General features: G+C 45.3%; 5 protein-coding genes across 5 annotated transcripts; 2 read left to right on the forward strand and 3 right to left on the reverse strand.

Annotated features, from left to right (window-relative positions):
- Positions 1 to 475: 475 nt before the first annotated feature.
- Positions 476 to 1,153, reverse strand: LAJ45_08809 (uncharacterized protein; the record flags this gene model as incomplete). The annotated part of the gene is made up of 4 exons (XM_046118358.1): positions 476 to 610; positions 663 to 922; positions 994 to 1,000; positions 1,064 to 1,153. 4 exons carry the CDS (start codon positions 1,151 to 1,153, stop codon positions 476 to 478), a joined length of 492 nt encoding a protein of 163 aa, XP_045968314.1.
- Positions 1,154 to 2,708: 1,555 nt separating this feature from the next.
- Positions 2,709 to 4,767, reverse strand: LAJ45_08810 (uncharacterized protein; the record flags this gene model as incomplete). The annotated part of the gene is made up of 5 exons (XM_046118359.1): positions 2,709 to 2,899; positions 3,024 to 3,293; positions 3,371 to 4,017; positions 4,081 to 4,661; positions 4,741 to 4,767. The coding sequence occupies 5 exons, from the start codon at positions 4,765 to 4,767 to the stop codon at positions 2,709 to 2,711; spliced, it is 1,716 nt and encodes a 571-aa protein (XP_045968315.1).
- A 2,176-nt stretch (positions 4,768 to 6,943) lies between these two features.
- On the forward strand, positions 6,944 to 8,982 carry LAJ45_08811 (uncharacterized protein; the record flags this gene model as incomplete). The annotated part of the gene is made up of 6 exons (XM_046118360.1): positions 6,944 to 6,973; positions 7,031 to 7,073; positions 7,315 to 7,492; positions 7,643 to 7,752; positions 7,983 to 8,094; positions 8,214 to 8,982. 6 exons carry the CDS (start codon positions 6,944 to 6,946, stop codon positions 8,980 to 8,982), a joined length of 1,242 nt encoding a protein of 413 aa, XP_045968316.1.
- A 2,119-nt stretch (positions 8,983 to 11,101) lies between these two features.
- LAJ45_08812 (uncharacterized protein) lies at positions 11,102 to 12,623 on the forward strand (the record flags this gene model as incomplete). Its single annotated transcript, XM_046118361.1, has 4 exons — positions 11,102 to 11,441; positions 11,505 to 12,409; positions 12,509 to 12,521; positions 12,583 to 12,623. The coding sequence occupies 4 exons, from the start codon at positions 11,102 to 11,104 to the stop codon at positions 12,621 to 12,623; spliced, it is 1,299 nt and encodes a 432-aa protein (XP_045968317.1).
- Positions 12,624 to 13,522: 899 nt separating this feature from the next.
- LAJ45_08813 (uncharacterized protein) lies at positions 13,523 to 14,905 on the reverse strand (the record flags this gene model as incomplete). The annotated part of the gene is made up of 4 exons (XM_046118362.1): positions 13,523 to 13,618; positions 13,690 to 14,348; positions 14,405 to 14,490; positions 14,565 to 14,905. 4 exons carry the CDS (start codon positions 14,903 to 14,905, stop codon positions 13,523 to 13,525), a joined length of 1,182 nt encoding a protein of 393 aa, XP_045968318.1.
- Between the last annotated feature and the right edge of the window lie 1,354 nt (positions 14,906 to 16,259).

Consider the following 16,259-nt stretch of genomic DNA (forward strand, 5'->3'; position numbering starts at 1 on the left):
GTTGGGACATTGCAATTGTATATATTTCAAGCCTTGGAGTCTGGCTGACACCACATAAAAACAACACAGGGAAAGAAAAAGGTTGGGTTGGGAGGCTAAAAGGTTTTAAAAGCAAGGGAGTGGAGGGCACAGTTGATAGACATAGAGTGTAGAGGTTTCAAAAACTCCACTTGATAAGCTCTAAGGTAACGATCGTGGCTGCCCGAGTCACCGCAGAGCAAACATAAACACTCACCTGCATGTACTGGGGATTACGTGACATACAACAGCAACCAGCTGCGCACATGGGAGTGAAAATAATTTAATTCCAGCATCAAAACTTAATCGAAAACACCGCTCTACGCATTACACGCCCCCCCCCCCCCCCCCCAAATACACAAATGCCAGCAGAAAGCAGGAGTAAAAATACAGAATACAGAGCAACCCAACGTCCGGGAACAATAAAGAGCAATCAGCGATCAAGAAGCACAGCACTTCAGTCCCAAACCAACCGTTCCTGTTCACCCTTGGATTTTGCCAGGTCCTGTATATGTTGATTCTGCGTCTTCCTCTTCACCTGATCCAGTTGCGCGCCAAGCTTACCGCCCTTCTGCGTATCATTAAGCCGTTTCTATAAAACGTTAGTTTCAGTACCTGGTACTGCGCATGGTATCATATCATACCTCTGCGGCTAATGCCGCCGCCGTCCTAGCATCCGGTGGGGGAGAAGCTGCTGAGCCCGACGACTGCTCGCTATTTACACTAGCATCCCCCAGTGTTCTGCCTGGTCCCGTTACTTTCGGTTTGCGTGGGTTCTTTGGCCTCGACGCTGCGGCGGGCGTGTGTGCATTTGTACTGGACAAAGTAGCCGGTGCGGAGCCCAGTACACGGCCTGGGGGAGCTGTGGAGGTACTCGTTTCTTTGCCGCAGAGGTTGCCCATCTCTAACTAGCTGGTTAGTCTGTGACTTAACTATAGAGAAACAGTGAAGCTTCGTTGGATGGAATATACGTACCTAATGACTAACGACCGTGAATGAGTGGAAGTAGAGCTTCAGATGGATTCAGAGCCTCGTGTTCCAATACCAAGCAGCAGGCCAATCGGCTGTTGTAGTTGTCGTTGTCGCCAAGTCGCACTCGCACCTCCAAGCCTACTGGCAGGCTACTGCTCGACATGGGAATACTACATGGAGTACGAACCAGGCGACTCCGGCAAGATCAACATCAACGGTTGTCTGTATCTTTTTTTTTTTTTTTTTTTTTTTATATCATGTAGCTTTAATTGTTTCTAGGTACAAAACTCTGCATGCAGTCATAGACTATGGCATAAAAATACCTCTCCCCGGCTAGGAAACAAACATCACGACCCCAGAAGAACAAAAGAAAATAAGGAAAGTACGGTTGTCTGTATCACGCACGGCAAATACAGATTGTATTACAATGTAGAGTACAATCAGTACCATGTCTACTCTACAGTAACACCAGGCAAAGTTAAATCTTATCTGTATATGCAATCCAGGGGTTTCCGAACCTTTATCTGATCCTATACATATACATGTATGCATGCAACGGGCAAACACACTCTCTACACTGTATCTACTTTATGTACATAATCAATGCGCTCAAACACCAATTTGCGTAATTCTCATTATGAGTGGTTATTTGACTCTTGAGATTGTACCCCATGAAACCAACCCCACAAAGCGGGGGGACCTTTTTGACCTGTAGCTACATAGTTTATTTTGCGAGGTGGGTGGCGTGCCAGTGACAGCGGAGTGCAGTTTTTCCCCAATGACGAATTATTCTATTCTAGAGTTCTCTATCTAGCTGCGGACCAGATTTGGATGTGGTCTTGACATGAGTGCGGCGTAACGGCATAACATACGTACATGTACTCTACCCAAAGAAGACAATCACTGGCCTTTTATTTTTAGGCACCTTTATGCCAGTAGGCCAACCAGTCGGCCTGTGCTTTGCTTTTGGCAGGTTGTCTCGTGGGATCATTGGCCCTATCCGCATCATCAAAAGCTCAAGCCTGGAGTTGAAGTTTTAAATCTCAAGCAACCTTTTTGGGAAAATATAACCTAGGTACATGATTGACGTATTGTGTAATCAGGCCATTAGGCCTAGGAACAGCTGACTACAGTTAGGAAAACATATCACAAGCTGGCTCGAGTCAACCTGACCTTGTGCTTGTAAGAGCACAAGTTATGAGCTCGAGATGGCTCAAGCCGACAACTACGTAGGCCTAGTTACATGTTTGTTTGTTGGCAACCTTGGGGCATAACTGCGTCATATATTGAAGCATCAGGAGGATTGGGTCCAATCAGACTGTACACACATGCCTTGTAAACAATGGGCGAATGCGCAAGGCGTTTTGTATAAACTGAAAGGAAAAGATAAATCAAATTCCAAAAGAAAAGAAAAGAAATAAAAAACGCCAGCGAATCCTGCTTCCAGCCCGGAAACCCCCACCATCAACCTGCAAAAGGAATGCAAGGGAACAAAAACACTCAAAATGGTAGAAACATAGTACAGCCCACCCAGTATAGTCGTGGGGAGAGGAAGAGGGTGGGTGGGTAGCGTTACTGATACATGACAGAACACGCCATCCACGATAATCCAAGCTTCTTCTAACAGTGAAATTCGTTAAATTCCTGAAGAGACAACTGATAATGGGACATATAAAAGAAGCGGTGATAAGTGCTCTGATGGAGCAAAGCAGGTATAATCAACGGAACTCGTAAGTAGGAAACAAGCGTTTTTGAGGTCTAAGTTTAAGCTCTTGATATGGCTGACTTTTGGGATCGTAGTAAAACCCTTGTATCTGTCCGTTTGATCTGCGGAGCGACAGGAAATAAAAACCGCCTATTGTAAGTACCCCAACGTCAGGAGAGGTTTGTGGCGAGATGAAACATTTTTCTGCAGGTGACAGCGCCATGAATAGTAAGCTCGGCCATATAAAATCTTGATAAATGTTTGATATGGGAAAGATAAAGGAAAAAGAAAAGGAGGAAAGAGAGCCCAAGAGTTTCAAATATCTCACCTTTCCACCTCATGAACACCCAATTATTTGTGAGATTATTCATGAACTGCTTAGAAACCAAACTCTTCACGAGCTCTTCATTGCTTAATTGGCAGAATGGCTCTAACTTTCTCCAGTTGCCTGCATCATCCTTGATGCTACTCGGAAAGTTAAAGGTTTGCAAACTATGCGTCTTGAAATCAATAATTTCACCCTCTAGGTAAGTCGTAATGCTTGTCTTCGCTGCAGCACCAGTTGTTTGAAAGTCTGTGAATGCTTCCATAGTCCCAGCTGTAATCATCACGAAAATAATTGTCCCATGGTTAGATTAGAGTAACGTTCCCTTTTGGAAAGTGGTATTTGCTTACTCAGACGTAGCTGCGCGTAATCTATGCTAGATATGATCACTTTGACTGTCCAGTGGTGTGGACTACTATTACTATAATACGATGATGCGCTACCAGATTCCCTGTGGGGATCATCTTGATAAGATATTGCGGCAGCAGTTGTATTCGATGGCAAAGATGCCGAAGACGAATCCGAAGATATGGTGGGACGTGAGGGGGGTACAGCAGAAATTATCGGGGTTGTTTGGGAGCCCCAAAATACACCACCAACTTTAAGCCACGAGGTTTCGGCAACATTTATGAATTGGGTGTCCAGTAAGAGATCGTCATACATGGATTTATCTCTAATAATCTCAAGCCAGTCATCGCCACGGCTGAAGAAGCCTGCTTTGACGGCAAGACACAAACTTTCATCACTGCTGTTACTGAATCGAAGTTTTGCCAGATACCCAATAGCTTCCTCAAGTTCGTAGGAAGACGAGGGGCCTGTACTTTGATCCCTGTAATTTTCGTCTCGAGTCCTAAACGGGCGAGAGCGGAGCACTACCTCAGCATCTCTCTCGGAGCGGGAGCGGGATAGGTCCTCCCTTCGTTCTCGCACATGTTCCCTATCCCAATTCCAGCCATGCCACGGGGGCCGTGAGCGCAATAGAAGACGTGAATTCTGCCTTTGTGGTTGTGTGAGAGTTCTGAACGGTGAAAGTACTTGAGGACCAAACAAAGTCTCATACATTCGGACATCATTATCGAGATTTCGGTATGCCCGAGTGAGTGGTCCGGGGACTGCAGAAGGCGGCGGACTGTCGGCCCGGTATCGCAAAAGATCTCTCAGCATCTCATCGTGTGGCTCTCCTCCATCAATCATGGGGGGGAGTGGGAGCGAGCGACTCTCATATTCATCCTCTGGCGGTGTAGCTGGAGCCCAATCATATAGTGACTGCCTCTGCCCGGGTCTCCATAAAGGTATTCGGGGCCCATATGATCGTTCTGTCAGTGATAGCTGCCGGGGATCATTATCTCTCAGAGACTGGCGTAGGCGTGCAGAACCAGACACTCTTCTTATTCGGTCATCACTACTGCCAGGACCTAGCTGGTCCACAGACGCCCGATGTGGTCGAAGCTGTGACTGACCATGCAATCCTCTGGCTCTAATTCGAAGATTTTCCTCGTTATCCATGACTGGAGGAGCTTGGGCGACGGACTGCAGAAGGGGTGAGGGAACGATGGTAGAGGTGAACATGCGGTTCGGCAGACTATCCGGGGTATCTTCAGACAAGAGGGGAGCACGGTACGGGGAGATGGATGGAGAACCCTGGAAACTAGGGTCAGCGCAGCTCCCAGGAAAAGTGATCACTACATGAGATTCCGAGCATGAATTATGGTGCTCTTACGGATGGTGAGTTTTCTGGAGGCGCCATCCTGCAGGTAGATAAAGAACACGACGGGGGCGACGGTTTCAACCAAGGAGAGCTGTAGAGATGATCTCTAGCACAGAGTACGGGTTCTTTCTTGTTCTCTAACTTTCTTTACTTGGTACCCTCTCTTTCTTTGCGAGGGGCGATATAAACAAATGGGAGGACGAAGCCGAGTTCAGGCCTGATATGAAGATAAGAGGACGAGACGGACGTTTACTCTTCCTATTTTAGGGGGGGGGGGGGTATGAGCGGGGGCTGGGTTGTCACGATATGAACAACAGTCGTGATCATCCTCTTCATGGTTCTCCCCCAATACTCCCATGCAATCTACCTTGTTCATTTTCACGATTATTCTAAAGAGCAATGCGGATCAAGATAGCTCTACCACCGATTTCCAGATACACATTTTAGCATACATTTGCGGGGGTAAGGTATGTGCAGCTACATACAGAAAACGATCGTGCCAATCTTGGTCTGCGGATCGCTGGATTTCGAATTTGCGACATCACTCGCTGTTCCTGAAGTCAATCAATTGTGGTGGCCCCACAGAGGGCTGGCTATTGGCTTTGGCTAATTGAATTCGAGCATTCGTTGGTGGCACAATTTAGTGAGATGCAGTAGTGTGTTATTCTGTAGACTACTCGGGAGAATGTGTACCACAAGTAACTCACATGTCGAGAAACCTGATGTACTAGAGACTCTACATACTCTAGAGTTGCAGGACCGCAGGTGCTGCTGTTAGACCGCCTACATGTGGATAGAGTTGCCCTGCCCTGCGTGGGTCCCTGGTAAAACCAACTCTCTGAAGCATTGTGTGCATCAGCATGCTGTCTCGGATAGCCCTACTGCTCGGAACGTCTCCTCATCCTTCTCTATCAACCTCTAATAATCTTTATGGCCCTTAGTCAATTGCGCAACATATACGACAGCAGCTATTTTACCATTTACATCCATACAACTATCCCTACATGTATTATACCGTCTTCTCTCATCCTACTCACTGCCCGATCCTTTGCTGTTTCCACATCCTAACATGCCGTGCGTCCGCATTCTCCATCAGATACATCTCTGTTTCCTTGGGGCACCAATCGTTTAGATCATTGGCCATGTACTTCCAATACATTACCCGGTAGTTCTTCTTCCCCTCCCCGCCTCGTTCTTAACACCTGCAGTCTCTTTTCATCCATTTCCCGAGAATTTGATGTTCGTATTGGCATTAGTTTCCTGTTCCTGTAGCCCTGATTGCTATCTCCGAGGTTTCTTTAAAAAATCATATAATTTCAAACCTCTTGTTTTCTATGTGAAAGTTGATCCTTTGCACCTGAAATTATATGGTTTTTGTCTTGATTTCTCTTGATATTTTTGCCACATAATATTGATGCGCACTTATAACCTCAGCCGTGGCTTGCTACTGTGGGTACAACTGGTGATACAACGTGTAGGCAAACGAGAGGTATCCGAGTATCTCAATACGGTCCGAGTGCCAGGAAATAATGTTCCCTTTATGCATAGCCTTCCCGAGTTGTTCTCGTATTCTATCGCTTTCAACTTAAGACTATCTTTGGGAAGCTATACCTGATGCTTTTAGCACCTGTTAAATCTGGCTACTGTTCAGCGTGCTTCTCGAACTAAAATCCCTGCAATCCCGCTTAAGCGCGGTTCTTCTATTCGCTTCGGGTGTTGTGGTATCTGATTATCGATAATGAGCTCTCTTTTTTTTCCCCGGCGCATATGTGACGCACAGCTTAGCTTCTGCACCCTGCACGTTCGCCAGACAGGTGGGTGCAGAGAGCACTGGCTTCCGGGGATTTGAGGGAAAAAAAAGGAAATACAAAGAAGGCAGCGATTGAAAAGAAACCAAGAACCTCTTCCCCTCATATAATTGGAGAACTGTAATAACGGCAAAGGACTTTCGAGCAGAGAAAAGAGACATCACCACATTTCAGACTGCACAACATCCACGATGTCAAACAACTGTTTTTGGACCGTTTCAAAAGCAAAACAGCCAATATACAACTGCATTTATGTCGAAAACTCATATGAAAAATCGTCATCTCCTGGTACCACCAGTGCCCGCTGTACACAAGGTTCAATGAATTGCGTATTCCGCAATTGACGCCGCAGAAGCTTTGATTGAGACTGCTTTAGAGCTACTATCGATTGCAATCGTTGTACTTGCATGCATAGCCCAAAGTCGGATAACGGAGAAGTAAATCTATGATATGTCATTCTTGACGTTCCAATTGATCGTGTTAAAGTAAAACAGGGAATTAGTAAAGGCGTCTATTGCGTTGGAATTCACCACCCTGGTAAGCCTGCTCAATTCGAGACGGGGAATCTCGAACAACTTAATCTTGGCAATTGAACCAAAACCAAAATATCTCTCTAGGGGAATTCCATACTATGTGTTGGCACTCCCCCCAAAATCTATATATCTTTGGCTTCTCTCTCTGTGTCTTCTCCCTCATCAATTCACGAAACCCACACTACAAGTTTTATATTCTTGCCAGAATCGCTTTCTTATTCATACCATTACAACCCAACTTACAGATATGGCCAAAATCACCTCTATTGAATACTTTCGTGTTCTGCCCCGCTGGTTATTCGTTAAGATTACCAGTGAGGACGGCCATTACGGCTGGGGAGAGTCGACATTGGAAGGGCACACTGAAGCAATTGAAGGCAGCCTCGACGAATTGATCTTGAGATTTGTGGGCTATGAAGCGGAGTATGTTTTTTCCTTTGCAATCTTTTTTTATTATAGTTCATGGGCGCCCAGCATTTCATGCTATCTCCCGTAAATCATGGCATAAGAATCTGCTCGCCGAATTATACCGCCGCACACGAATAAATTTTAATCTAACGTTTTCTTATACAGTGATATTGAGCACATCTGGCAGACCGCCTGGAGATTGGGATTTTATCGTGGTGGTGCCGTTTTCATGTCTGCCATCTCTGGAATTGACATTGCTTTATGGGACTTGAAAGGTATGCCACAAAATATTTCTTACACTTTCTGTAATTTCGCCATATAAAACGACGTTCGACGTTTGTTCCATCATTGTCGTAGTCTTGGCTAGATTTGCCGATCTCATTAAAGACGCGGGGGTCACACTTGGTGAGGCTGAGCGTGGGGTTATCCCCGGATCGACGCACCCGCATGAATCGATCGGAGAATTACCGTTAGAGTGATCACTCATGACTGACACTTGATACAGCCAGGAAGCTTGGCGTCCCTATTTACTCGCTCCTTGGAGGAAAGGTGAGAAACAAGGTCGCAGTCTATGCCTGGATTGGAGGGGACCGTCCTGGAGACGTCGAAGAGCAAGCGTGAGTAGTCCTTGATTTCTATCTCCTATGCCAACCATTTCAGTTTTGCTTCTTCCTCCCAAAAAAGAAAACATGACTTTAGAAGCTTTCTAGCTAACCAAGTTATTTTTGGATTTTAGCAAGAAACGCAAGGCTCAGGGATTCACAACTATCAAAATGAACGCAACCGAGGACTTGGGCTGGTTGGACTCCCCATCCGCGTTGAACGCTTCTGTTGAGCGTTTGAAGGCTGTTAAAGCTGTTGGTCTCGATGCTGGTCTTGATTTTCATGGCCGTATTCACAAACCGATGGCCAAACAACTTGCGAAGCTCTTAGAGCCCCATCAGCCGCTCTTCATTGAGGAGCCATTGCTTTCCGAGCACCCCGAAGCCATCAAGCACTTTTCTCAGCAGACCACCATCCCAATCGCTCTCGGTGAGCGTCTTTACAACAGATGGGATATTAAGCCATTCCTTGAGTCATCCTCGATCGATATACTTCAACCTGATGTCTCTCACTGCGGTGGAATCTCTGAGATTCGTCGTATTGCAGCCATGTGTGAGGCCTACGACGTTGGTGTAGCTCCCCATTGCCCTTTAGGACCAATTTCTTTGGCCGCCTCGATTCAAGTTGCCATGGCTACTCCCAACTTTGTCATACAGGAGATGTCTTTGGGCATTCACTACAACAAGATGACCCCCGCAGGTGCTGGCACCTGGGACTTGAACAGCTACCTTAAAGACACATCTGTTTTTGAAGTCAATGAAGGATATGTTAAGGGCCTTACAGGCGTAGGCTTGGGCATCGAGGTTGACGAAGCGTTGATCAGGAAGGTTTCTACCGAGTGTAAAACTGCCTGGAGATGCCTTGAGTTCCACGGCCCCGACGGTGCTATCAGAGAATGGTAGAAACTCCTTTTCGGCAAAGGCACATGCTATTTCTGTTCTTGATGCGGGTCGTATGATGTAACGGGCTTACTCTTTTCATTTTTTCTTTACTTATTCAGGTATGATGGTCCCGATGTCGATACCAGAATGGTGAATTTGTCCTAGGTGCATGCACCTTTAAGCTTTGTAGCCAATTTAAATTGATCTTTTTACCGTCAATCTGATATCTCTTGTCAATTATAATTCTAGCATAGTGATTGTAAGTTAAGTGCCTGATCCATGCCAAGCTTATGGGTAGGTTATCAGTTTACCTTCACCACAGTAAAGGACAACAGCAGAGAGTATGATCAACTGCAGGTTAATGAGGCAGTCGATCACTCACACTTAATGTCACAGGATTGACATGTGGATATTCTGATAGTTTTCAGTACCTACTCTACTGCATTGGCTGGTCATAGGATTGCTAGTTCCAGCAAATCAGTTCTGCAGGCTATCTTTATGTATGTGGTTGGAATGGGCGGCACTAGACCAACAAAATAACAGCATCAAGTATCAGAGAGTATTTATTAAGTGTCAAATCCGAGAATTGACACTTTGAAAATGACGGTTGCGGGAGGCAAAATTGACAGTTCCCCTCACTCACACAAGGAAGGTATGATGGGAGAAACTCTGTAGATAAATAATTCTTCACGCTTACTGGAAAATACGCTCGCAGGATGTGAACTATACGCAGTATAGAAAACATCTCCAGGCGTATCCTATATCCCCACCTCGAGAAATAGGTCAAAATTGACTGTTTCGGCAACCACCTTTTAATGTGGCGAAGTGTAAATTGCCGGTTTTGACACCTGGTAAATACTCTCTATCAGTATCAATCAATCATGACGTGGATCTATTCTGGAAGTGCTACTCCATTCTCTCGAAATCAGATAAGCGACCAGATATCTACCCCCACCCATAAGTTACAGCTTGCTTCACGCACGTCATTCTTGCGATGAGCTTTATCCCTAGGTGCGGTTGTGAAGATTGCACAGCAATATCTACCGGCGATGTGGCCTGCAGCTATGGGTGGGTATTTGTGTTGAACAACGCAACCCGTGCATAAACTTACATGTGCCTGACTGTATACTCGCGTGTAGGGGAAATGCAAATCCGTATTTTGTATGGCAGATCAGCGCCACTCCATACAAATAATCCCTGTTTCGTCACTTACATTTTCTGGTTCTTTATGCTGTACGCGAGTAGTACCTTTCCCATTCTCAACCATTCGTTTGCGAGAATACCATATCAGAGTGGGGGATCTCTTCTCAAAAACAGAGCCCTGTTTTAGGCTTCCGGGGGACTTTTTTGATATCAGTGAGAGAAAGTGCGTTGGGCACCTTGGTGGTCCCCTTACATATTTCAAACCCCAATTTAATTGAACGATCTAGGAATAAGAAGCATAACTCTGGTTAGTCCAGAATCGAACACACGTTCCAACGTATCTGCGAATTAGCTCTACGGCGGTAAACGCGGAACACACAAAAAAATCTGGTTTGGTCTCTCTTAACCCGATATGCCATAACTCAAAATCACCGTGTTCCGTACGGAACCCTCAGAGTCTTGGCGACTCAGGCAGCAGCGGGAAGGATGTACTCTACCTAAAAGTTAAAACTACAACCTGCCCGCGATAGAGTATTTAAATGGGGTTAGACCGGATTGATGATCCAATAAGCCCATGCTTCTTCCCGCGCGCTAGAGCGGGAACCAATCCCTGTCTTACCTCAGGGCCCAAGGCAACCCATGCTTGTCAGCCATATTGATAATTCTTAGAGGTGAAGTCTGCGCAACGCTCTTAGCATCCCGCTCATTCCTATAAAAAAAATAGCTACTTAAAGGGCACTAATAAAAAAACTTGAGGCGAACCATACATTGTGATGTACTGAGATTCCGCTTTCGTGGAGAATGTTGGTATTTACACACATGCATACAGCAACCTATGGGACAAGCCAGAAGACAAGGATCGTGATAAAATTGGCAGCGTGAACAGCGTAAGGGATATCAAGCATTATTCCATCTTTTAAACCGCACTGCATTGCAAAAACAAGATATTCAACACTCTCCGCTCGGTTGGCCCTTTAACTATTCTTTTCTTATCAGTATGAGTGAACCCCACAAAAATGCCGATTTCTTGGACAACTGGATCAAAACCCAAGCCCTCAAATATGCGTTCAACGAGAAAACAAAGGGCTTCGTCGGGAAGAAAATCATTCGAGAACGCCTCATCAGCACAATCCCACGAGAGTTCATTGCACGAGGCATTACAAAGGATAGAGTGGGCATCCGACTTACCGAAATGTTGGCGAGCGATTTGACTCAAGCATTGGTTCGGGAATGTGACGAAAAACGCATCAAATCCAACGAATTTGATTCCAATGCTTTAGCAGCTAGCGGTTCATCGCAATATAATCGTTCCGGTAGTGATGACGGTTTGCAAAACGGCAAGAAGCCGAAAACCACAACGGTTGGTGCTGAAGCTAAGGATGACATGCATAGGGGAGTAGAAGTCTCGATAACCACACCAAGCCCTGCCCTTACAGTTGCCAATGTCGATCCTGTTATCGCAGAGTTTGTGGCAGGAAAGTCCTCTCAAGCCCGACCAAAGCCTTCCACAATGCACGCCGCAGCGCAAAAACCAAGTGATATATTTTCTCGGGGAGGAAGCTCGACCCCTGCAAGTAGAAGTCCAGCCTCATCAATTGCCCCAGCGGTGGTTGATCCACCATTACCTTCAGACCCCGAAATTCCGTCCTTGCCTTTCAAGCAACAACATCGGATTCTTACCACTCTACAAAGCATTCTCGAATGTGCCTATTACGATTTTGCGCGAAAGCATTACCCCAACTTGCTTGTTCGGAAACATTGGGACTGCCCTGAAGCAGGTGAAATAACCCAATGGGCTCGAAATATAGCATTCGAATTCCGAAAGGACCCCATCAACACTAAGGGGGCGAGAGATGTAGAGGTTTTTATCTCAACATTGAAAAGTACCGATGAAATTAGGCACGCAGCGGTGCACCGTATTCCAGTCTCAGGAAAGGATATTCAAAGACTTATCGAGAACTCTAAGACCGTTGTGGGTATGCTTGGTGATAAGAGACGGAAGCGGGAAGTTGACAGCATCCGTGAAATTATGGATAAAAATATCAGGATTGTCTTGGAGTTGCAGAAAGAAAAGGAGGACAAGTTGAAAGCCGAATTGGAGAAGTTGGAAGAGTGGAAGAGAATCCTTGAACTCAGAGAGATGAGAGCAATCAGACAAGCCGATCAACAAGAAGAGAAGATAGAGAGGTCGTTCCGTGATGAGGTTGAGCGAGCCTTGAATTTGCTAGAAACCGAGGAGGATGATGATGCAGATGTTGAGGGTGATGGTAGCGAGAAAGAGCCGGAAACAGCCGGCTCAGAGAGGGTAGATAATTCAACCCCGGATCAACATGATGAAGAGTACTTCCATGAGTCGGAAATTTGGCCTGTAATTGAGGTCGATGATAGATATACTGATGCTTAGTCAGTAGTTCTGGGTAAGTTGTTACATAGATCGTTGGTTGAAAGTATTTTTGAAGTCTAATGAATGGGACATAGTTTATATATGTGCCCCACCACGCCTCGAAATTCTCTTCTGATAACTTTAGTTGGATGTGGTCGGCGTTGTTATCTCTCAAAGCCATCGTGGGAAGGGTCATGGTATGTTTAAGCTGTAGACATGATAACCTCAGTTTTACTCCCCTACAATTAACCTAAGTTATACTATACCTTTACGTCTATCGTCGTCCCTTTTCTCCTTACTATTATCTCTCTATTTTCCTGACTATTACCTTTCTATTTGTCACGAATATCCGCGCCTGGGAAGCTATCATTTTTGATCTTGGAGCAAGATAACACCAATACCTAAAATTACCGCTCGGAAAGTGAAGCTCATCTACAAAGCCCTGGAGTCTACCTTGGAGTTAATTAACCCTTGTCCTGCTGGATTCATGGGGTACATCAATCGACTTCACTTCTCCCCAAGAATATTTGTAATAGCCAGGTAATGATGATAATATAATTCTTAACCCTAGTCCCGAGTCAGGGTTCATGGAATCACTTTAGCTGTTACATTTACGCCGGTGCTTTGATGCACCTCAATCCTTTGGGACTTTACTAAACATAATGCAGTGCAGCTCCAGTATACATTATGACACTTGAATTACCCAAAACGATTTAACACCTTTACAAGAGGTGGATGACTCACTCCGAGGAATGACTTTGACGTGGCCCATATGTATTCACCCAGCCCTAGGCTTGGGTTAAATACTTTAACATAGCAGATCGGCGCAAGGAAAGAATTAGGCTGGTGTTAGTGTTACAATATTTGTAGGGGTTTGGGATTCATTCAATCCAGTAGAAATGAGGATAAATATTCGGGAAAGTGATTGAATAGGAGTGCTTTAAAAATCTATTTGCATGATGAGAAACTGCGCGATATATGAACATAAATATCTTTATTCTCAATATCCATCCGACATTACTCAAGTCCGTCCCGTCATGTACTTGTCATCTGCTCATACTCGATACTGGCGTAAATAAAAGGTCCAAGGCCCTTGAAATCGTTCTCCTTTTCTGCCACCGAGATATAGTACTAGAATTTAGTTATGTTAGTATCAACTTCATCATTTCAATCTTAGAGATGGCTTGAAAGAGTCAACTCACCTCAAACGTTCCATTACTACCCAAACTTCCCACATTTACTGTTCCTTCCCAATTCAACAGTCCACTACTATCTTCAACTACATAATCCGAAAGCAACAACTTATATGCCTTCTCCGCTGTTGGGAAGTAATCTGCTTTACTGATGTAACCCTTGCGGATTCCCTTCAACATTGCATAAACAAACATTGCTGTCCCACTGGTCTCAATATAATTACCAGCATGTCCCGGCCACGGCTCAGACATCACCAACCACCAACCTCCCGTTGTAGGATCTGCTGCTGCTTTCACCCCTGCAACAGCTCTGATAAAGTAATTCTTTAACGTGGTCGCTCCCGCATGTGACGCTGGGAAATAATCGAGCACATCCAAAAGTGCCATCAGATACCATCCCAAAGCCCTATCCCAGACCTCTGGGCTCTCGCCAGTTACGGGATCAGCCCATACAGCTACCTTCGACTCGTCATAGCCGTGCTTCAGGAGACTGTTTGTGGAGTTACGGGTGTACTTCTCGATGAGGTCGAACTGCTTGACGATATCGTTATAGGCGGTGGTGTTTGTGGGCTGGAAGAAGCTGGTGTATTGGGTATAGAATGGAGCCTGCATGTAGAGTCCGTCGAGCCACATTTGGTTAGGATAAGTGGAGCGGTGCCAGAAACCACCTGGAGGATTGTTAGTTTCGCTCGAGCTCAATTGGGTTTCTTTGGGATATATTTACCTTCTTTGTTGCGTGTCTGGGTCTGGAGCTGAAGACGTAAGGTGTCTGCTGCAGTCTTGTACTTTGCGGTCCCCGTCTTCAAATACCTGTTTCCGTAACTTTGTAAGTAACTTATTTATATTTATCCCATCAGGAAAACAAACGCTCACGAAAAACCCACATATAGATAAACTCAGGCCCCAATCTCACATCATCAAGAGTATAATAATCAAGATCATAGTCCAACAGTGTTCCCGCCGAGTTCATAATATTATCAACTCCCGTCTTCAAATAGCTGAGATAAGTTGCGTTTCCAGTAACATTATAGACCATCTCGAGAGCGCGCTCAAAAACCCCGTGGTCGTAAGTCATGAGGACGCTCCCCGCCGCGTTTTTCCCAAGAGGGGTTTTACGAGCAATAACAGAGTCGGCCATCCATTGTGAATACGGCTTTGCTCCAGCAACAAACGAAAGGGGAAGAGCGGAAGCTCCCAGGATTATTGCTGTCGTAAAACTCCTCATCTTGGAATATCAGAATTGGTCGCTGTAAATAAAAAAGAACCAACTTGAAGTTTCCACAAAAAAAGAAATATTACATCTCTCTTATAGGTAGGCTTTAGACCCTCCTCCAATGGGGACTTCCGATGAATTCCCCGGGTACGCCGTTTCTTCGGCCTATTTGACCCCGTAGTATGTCGCCGTTGTGAGGAGACATGTGTGTGCACATGTCCAAAAGAAACATGTTTGTACAACGAGAGGGATCGACTTCCGCCGGGGTTTTGTCGATATCGGATACATCGACTGGGATCAGCAGTCCCAAGTGTACGGAAGCTCGCCCGAAAGTACCTGTAATGTCCCACAGATAGCGACCAGGAAGCTTGGCGCAGTTTACCTTAAATTATAAAGTTTATACGTACTCCCTTATCAAGGGCCTTTGGGTCTTGCAGGGAGGTTGTACATGTATGTACGGATGGAATACCGTTTTCATATTGAGTTGTCAGAGCCGGGATGCTAGATGTCCGTAGCACTGTGGGTGGAGATAAAAACAGAAATTGGAGTTGGATTTCCAGTGTTTTATAATCAATCTCTATATTTTCGTACGTGCAGCGAGCCGTTGCTTTGGGCAGCTGCGGCAATAATTCCGAGATATGTCCTGAGGTTTATTTACTTCAGGGTTGAGTATGCACAAAACTATATGTATCGCTTAGTCACCATTCAACTGAGCTCATGCATGATATGTGTATATGGCCAGTCGGCTAGCTTCATGAATTCACTTCTTCAAGGTCCCCTGTGACATCCAGGTATAATAAATTGGTGGTTGTGATGCTGTCCCGGCCCTAGAGCAGAGAATTAAACACCTACGTAGGTACAAATACTTAACTCCCGGGTCAAATTCCCAGAAGAAGTCCGAGTTAGACAATTCCTGAATTGTAGTCTCGAACCAGAGCCTACGAGATTACTTTGGCAGTCGGGCTACGTCTATGTACAGGCGTTTTGGGTCATTAGTTCTTCAAAGCGCATGTAAATGCATAGGTGATGACTAATGCTGGAAAAAGAGGTGACGAGTGATTTTGGATGCATCAACGCTCCCAACTATAGCAAAACGAATGAAGCCATGTCCCCAAGGACCACCTGAACCAGACGAATATTTTTTTGCAGAGAAAGGGCAAGAATTATTCTCGAATAAAAAATATATATCCAACTGGCGGGAAATCGTACTATCTCAACCAAAATCAATGCAATGAATAACGTTGCTACTCTTGGGATTCACAGGGATAAGATGAAATGAAACTACAAGGTTACAGTGGGATGGGCACGATTGATATCACGATTAATGATCACAAGTGATGGTTTCGACTGATCACGATGAGAGAAG

Source organism: Morchella importuna (assembly GCF_003444635.1).
Source record: "Morchella importuna strain M04M26 chromosome Unknown Morimp01GS032, whole genome shotgun sequence".
NCBI classification, from domain to species: Eukaryota; Fungi; Ascomycota; class Pezizomycetes; order Pezizales; family Morchellaceae; genus Morchella; species Morchella importuna.